Source organism: Peromyscus eremicus, chromosome 13, assembly GCF_949786415.1.
Source record: "Peromyscus eremicus chromosome 13, PerEre_H2_v1, whole genome shotgun sequence".
In the NCBI taxonomy this organism is placed as follows: domain Eukaryota; kingdom Metazoa; phylum Chordata; class Mammalia; order Rodentia; family Cricetidae; genus Peromyscus; species Peromyscus eremicus.
In genome coordinates this window covers 63,450,926-63,456,925 of record NC_081429.1, presented here as the reverse complement: position 1 = coordinate 63,456,925, position 6,000 = coordinate 63,450,926, and the positions used below count along the sequence as shown (strand labels likewise).

The following is a 6,000-nucleotide window of genomic DNA, read 5'->3' as shown; positions in this document are numbered from 1 at the left end:
TACCAATGCATTTTATGCACTTGTATATTGGATTTGGCATTATGTACGTCTTTCCATCTTCCTTTTTTGGGAGGAGGTTTTTTGTTTTTTGTTTTTTTGAGACAGGGTTTCTCTGTGCAGCTTTGGAGCCTGTCCTGGATCTTGCTCTGTAGACCAGGCTTGGCCTTAAACTCCCAGAGATCTGCCTGGCTCTTCCTCCCGAGTACTGGATTAAAGGCTTGTGCCACCATTGCCCGGCAGGGGGCAGGTTTTGAGACAGGGTTTCTCTATGTAGTCCTAACTGTCCTAGACGTTACTGTTGTAGACCAGGGTGGTCTTGAACTCACAGAATTCTGCCTGCCTCTGCCTCCTGAGTGCTAGGATTAAAAAAAAATTGTGAACCACCATGTCCAGCTTCATTATGCATTTCTGTGTATCCAAAATAATTTGTTTTCTTTTAGAAACAACTGGCCACTCAAGAAGTAAATAGTAATATAGGCTTCTGTAGAATATAAGAACACTTTCTTGGGGCCAAAAATATAACTTGGGTGATAGAGTGTTTACTTTGTATGCATAAGGCCCTTGATTCAATCCCCAGTGCCACAAATAAATACAAAAATAACAGACTTTCTTTATGTTTATAAAAAACTTAAAAATTTTTGGCATATTTTAAACCATCCCCTGAGTGTGCATATATTTTTGTATATTCATTCCTGTGCAGATGTTTTAATTATCTTTTGCAATGTAAAGCAGTGGTATAAAAGTAGCCATTTTTATCATCCTCTGCCATGATTCTTGGGATTGATAAGTAAAGGGAGGTGCTTGTCTCTTGGAGTCTTCCATGTAGATGCTGTCAGAATGTTGCTTGGACTGAAGTCACTTCATGGGCTCCCTCACTTGCTTGTCTGGTGATTGACTCTGGCTATTAGCTAGACTTCAGTGAGGCTAGTGGCTACAATTTTCTGTAGCCTCCGTGTGGCCTGTGCTATTCCCTAGCACTGGGGCTGTTCCAAGGGGAAGCATCCAAAGGGAGATCCTAGGCAGAAACCTTGCTGCCTTGCTTTGGAAGTTGTATAGTTTCCTTTCTACCACATTCTTGGCTACATGTTTTCAGGGCAGTGCCTACAAGGAAAGAATGTCAAGAAGAGAGTCAAAGACTCTGCTCACGTGGTAAAGCTACCACCATGTCAGTGAGGGCTGCCTTTAAACATTGAAGTTACTTCAGTCTCTCAAATGTTGGAATTACAGTATAAAGCACTACTCCTCGCTTCTTAACAAGATTTTTTAAAAGATTTATTTACTTTTTCCTTCTTTGTTTTTTAAATGTGTATGGGTGTTTTTCCTGCATGTATATCTGCACCAGATGCATACAGAGTCGATGGAGGTCAGAAGAGGGTGTCAGATTCCTTGGAACAGATGTTTGTGAACCATCATGTGAGGTGCTAGGAATTGAACCTAGGTACTTTGGAAGAGCAGCTATTGCTCTTAATCACTGAGCTATCTCCTGAGATCCCATTGTACAGTTTTTTGAATGAACATTTTTCTCAAGCTTATTAAGGTACTAGATAATATTCTTTGACTCCCAATGTCTATTGTTTTGGTATGTCTGATAGAAGACTTTTAAGCTAAAACCCCAGGTTCTTTCATCTTCCTGAGGCTCTGCATTATCTGTGCATCAGGCATTAGCAGGTGGTGGTGGTTAAAATTAAGAATCTTATGGTCAGGATTCAGTGTTCACAGGCTGTGTGATGTAAACAAGTTAATTTCCTTTTATTTTAATCTTTTTTTAACTTGTTTTTATTTTATGTACACTGGTGTTTTGCCCGTGTCTATGTCTATGTGAGGGTGTCAGATCCCCTGGAACTGGAGTTACAAACAGTCTTAAGCTGCCATGTGGGTGCTGGGAATTGAACCCAGGTCTTCTGGAAGATCAGCCGGTGCTCTTAACTGCTGAGCCATCTCTCCAGCCCCCAAATTAATTTCTTTAAGACATTATTTTCTTAAAAAAAATCTAATGTGACTATAAAAATGGTTCTTATCCACATTTCAGAACCCTTACACTTGTTTTTTCTCAGTTTGGGCTTCCACTCTCATCAGGTTCTTGGTATTTTTAAAATCCCTGCCCAGGACATCTGTCTTGATAGGGTTTTCTCCATCTACCATGTAAGATTTTGTCCCTTTTTGTTTCCCTGATTACTCACGTCAGATCAGCCTGTTGGATGTTCTAGCAGTTATCTTGCTTATTTATTTACTTGCTTACATTCCTTGCTCTACTCCTAAGATTAGGGCACTTATGTACACAGTCACCACAGTACCCAGAGTCTTAGAGCAGGGCCTTCGTGGAACATAGTGCCTGGTAAGTGATTTGCTTTGGAGTAAGTGAACAAATGAAGGGACTTATCTGTTTGTTCACTGTGATGCCTGTTGCAAAATGTGTACTTCTGTGTGTAGATTATAAAGAGCTATATTTATGATATAAACACAGTGACTGTTTGTAACAGTGAATAGACCTAAATGGGTAAATATAAATTTAATGATGTTAACGTTTTACTTCCCTCAGGAAGAATTCTTTCATAATCCTCATGCCATCGATATCGAGTCTGAGGATTTCAGCAGCCTGCCACCTGAAGTAAAGCATGAGATCTTGACTGACATGAAGGAGTTTACCAAGCGAAGACGAACACTGTTTGAAGCAATGCCAGAGGTAAAACACCCAGCAGTGCACAGTAGCACACCAGTGCTTAGAACTGAACTTCAGCAAAGGGGAAAAAGAGAGATGGTACTTAGAGTCTAAGTCTCCACTTTGGACAGTAGCCCAGTTGCAAGGACATAGAATTTGTATGTGTTACATCCCATAAGGCATAGTTTATTTATTTGTTCATTACAACTCATATATATTCAAAGAAATCTTTTGGACTTTCTGTCCAAGACTAGGCCTTTTCTTCTGTGTGTTCTCCGCTCCTTGTAACATGGTATTCTAGTTCTCAGCACAGAGCATGCCTGTTCCGATCATGGCTACACTCTCAAAAGGTACCTCAGTGTCTGACATAGTAAGTGCCCAGCATGCTATGGTTCTTGGGATAGTTCTTAGAAGTTACTTTAAACCACAGCGTATTTAAACCACAACATACATTGCCTTAAAAAAGTAACCATAACATGGAAAATACTTCTGATGTGAAATTCCAAATACAGGATTGTGTGTGTTCCTCTCCTTCTTTGTGAATGGTGGGAATAGGGTGGCCTGAGTATGGTGACTTCAAAGTCACAGGAAGCTGAAGCAGATGTGGTGTGCATGGTTGTGTATTGTTTTGTCCTGATAATGTTGATGTTGATTACTTAGTTTATGCCCCCATCGAGCACTTGCTGTCTTTAGTTCCTGATTTGTGAGTTCCATTTTCCTTCCCTTTGCTACCACATGCTATTTCCAGTAGTTTTCCTCAAACACTGAGGTGGAATGTAAATTTATAGCAATTGATGTGGTTGTTTTTTTTTTTTTTTTTTTAACTTGCTGTAGACTTTAGAATACTTTTTACTTTGTTACCAGAAAGATTTAAAAAAAAAAAATGGATTTATCTCTTTGTTTCTGATTTTTTTTTCTTTTCTTTTCTTTCTTTTTTTTTTTTTTTTTTGAGACAGGTTTCTCTGTGTAGTTTTGGTGCCTGTCCTGGATCTTGCTCTGTAGACCAGGCTGGCCTCAACTCACAGAGATCCACCAAGCTCTGCCTCCTGAGTGCTGGGATTAAAGGTGTGTGCCGCCGGGCGGTGGTGGCGCACACCTTTAATCCCAGCACTCGAGAGGCAGAGCCAGGCGGATCTCTGTGAGTTCCAGGCCAGCCTGGGCTACCAAGTGAGTTCCAGGACAGCCAAGACTGTTACACAGAGAAACCCTGTCTCGAAAAACCAAAAAAAAAAAAAAAAAAGGTGTGTGCCACCGCCACCCGGCTTATTTCTGATTTTCTATGTAGTTAGTGCAGATAAGAAAATAATAAGATACATAGAAGTGATATTATTAGGTTTTTGGGTACAAGAAACAAATTTATTGGGCTGGGCAGTGGTGGCGCATGCCTTTAATCCCAGAACTTGGGAAGCAGAGGCAGGTGGATCTCAGTGAATTCAAGGCCAGCCTGGTCTACAAAGTGAGTTCCAGGACAGCCAAGACTGTTACACAGAGAAACCCTGTCTCGAAAGATCAAAAAAAAAAAGAAATTTTATTTTTATTTCAAAGGGAAAGTAGTCCAGGCTCCATTTATCTTTCAGGCATTTTTTTTTTTTGGGGGGGGTATGTTGTGACGAATCTCTTGAGAATGAGTGGTAGAAATAAAATTTGAGTGGAATGAGAAGGAAAGGAGACAGCCCTTAGTGGTTTTCTCCTTGCAACCATGGTGTTGCTAGAGCTGGAAGGCTAGGAAGGCTAGGGTAGTTCCATGAGAAGAGAAGTTCCAAGTAGTCCAGGGTGATCTTTGGTATGACTTACCCATTGTGCACATATGGTGTTCATAAGAGAAGATCCATGTCCTAGTTGCAGGGATAATCATGAGACTAGTAATAGACTCAGTTGTGCAAGCCATCTGTCTGAGGACTCCCATGTGAGTCTGGTGTTGAAATCTCAAGTCCATCATTTGCAGACTGGAGATAGGAAGATGTTTTATTGGATAAATCAAGGTAGTTTATATAAAAGTGCTTAGAATGCCCTCAATGGGAAAGGCTTTGTACTTATTAATTATGATTATTAATACCTCTGGTTGCTTTATTCTATGTCATGTGGACCAAGAACAGTGCTAGGCACTTCACTTGTATCTAGAAGGTTGTGTTTTGCTGAATTACCATCACATGTCATACTACAGCCATGTAGTCTAGCTCAGCAAATGATTTTTGAGTGAATGATTAAATAATAAAAAGATCCTTCATAATTTCTTTTGCTTAATTCTTTTTGTTTCAAAGGTTTTTTTTTTTTTTTTTTTTTTTTTTTTTTTTTTTTTTTTTAAAGGCTGTTAAAATGCCATGTGTGCTAATCAAAGTACTTGGGAGGCAGAGGCAGGAGTATTTCCACAATTTCAAGGCCAGCTTGGTCCTATATAGTGAGTTCCAGGCTAGCTTGGGCTACTTATTGAGAGACTGTCTCAAAGACAAACAAGCAACAACAACAAAGAAAAACAAAAACGAAAAAGGTAGTTAGCACAGGAACCCCCTCCCCCTCTTAGTTTTCAAGGTTTATTTTTATGCTATGAAACTATACCTTTTGGGGATGGGTTGGTGAGTGGTGGTATTATCTCTGTTAGTGTAAAAGCAGCAACTTTGTTTATTTTGTCCCTAGGAGTCTAATGATTTTTCACAGTACCAGCTGAAAGGCTTGCTTAAGAAAAACTACCTAAACCAGCACATAGAAAATGTCCAAAAGGAAATGAACCAGCAGCACTCAGGACAAATCCAGAGGCAGTACGAAGATGAAGGAGGCTTTCTGAAGGAGGTGGAGTCAAGGAGAGTGGTCTCTGAAGACACCTCACATTACATCTTGATAAAAGGTACCAGGCATTGTCATTAGGATGGGGATGCAGTTTGCTTCTGCTGCCATGCCTTCTCTGCATGGTGGGCTACATTCCTCTGTGCCAGCCAAAGCCAAGATAGAGCATCTGAGAAGAGAACTGTGCACTTCAGGCTCTTGGTAGGGCTTATGCAGGTAGCCACAGAGGCTATGTCTTATGATTCTGATGGCCATCCCATATCTAGAACACAGCATTTTGTAGTGTTTCTTTCCATCTTCAGGCTCCTGCATTCTTTCTGTCCCCACCCTCTCCCATTTTGTGATGTTCCCTGGGTGTTGTGTGTGTGGTGTATGAAAGTCTCATTTAGGGCTGTCACCCTCTTCAGGGAGGAGCTTCTCTGGTCCAGGCTGGCACAGCACTATTTTTGAGGTACAAATGTAGGGATTTGGGGAACAGTTGGACTACATGTTCAATTAGCAAAATAGCAGCAGTACATTCTTCCCTAGGGCTTGTGACCTCTCTAGCCGTGAGTTTTGAC

General features: G+C 40.6%; 1 protein-coding gene across 1 annotated transcript in view; it reads left to right on the top strand.

The window, feature by feature from the left end:
- The window catches only part of Ercc5 (ERCC excision repair 5, endonuclease), a 43,002-nt gene that overhangs the window by 11,910 nt on the left and 25,092 nt on the right, over window positions 1-6,000 (top strand). Inside the window, exons 5-7 of the mRNA XM_059278141.1 lie at window positions 1,094-1,169; window positions 2,540-2,683; window positions 5,294-5,501. Of these exons, the coding sequence (XP_059134124.1) occupies window positions 1,094-1,169; window positions 2,540-2,683; window positions 5,294-5,501 (428 nt within the window). The remainder of the gene's footprint in view (window positions 1-1,093; window positions 1,170-2,539; window positions 2,684-5,293; window positions 5,502-6,000) is intronic.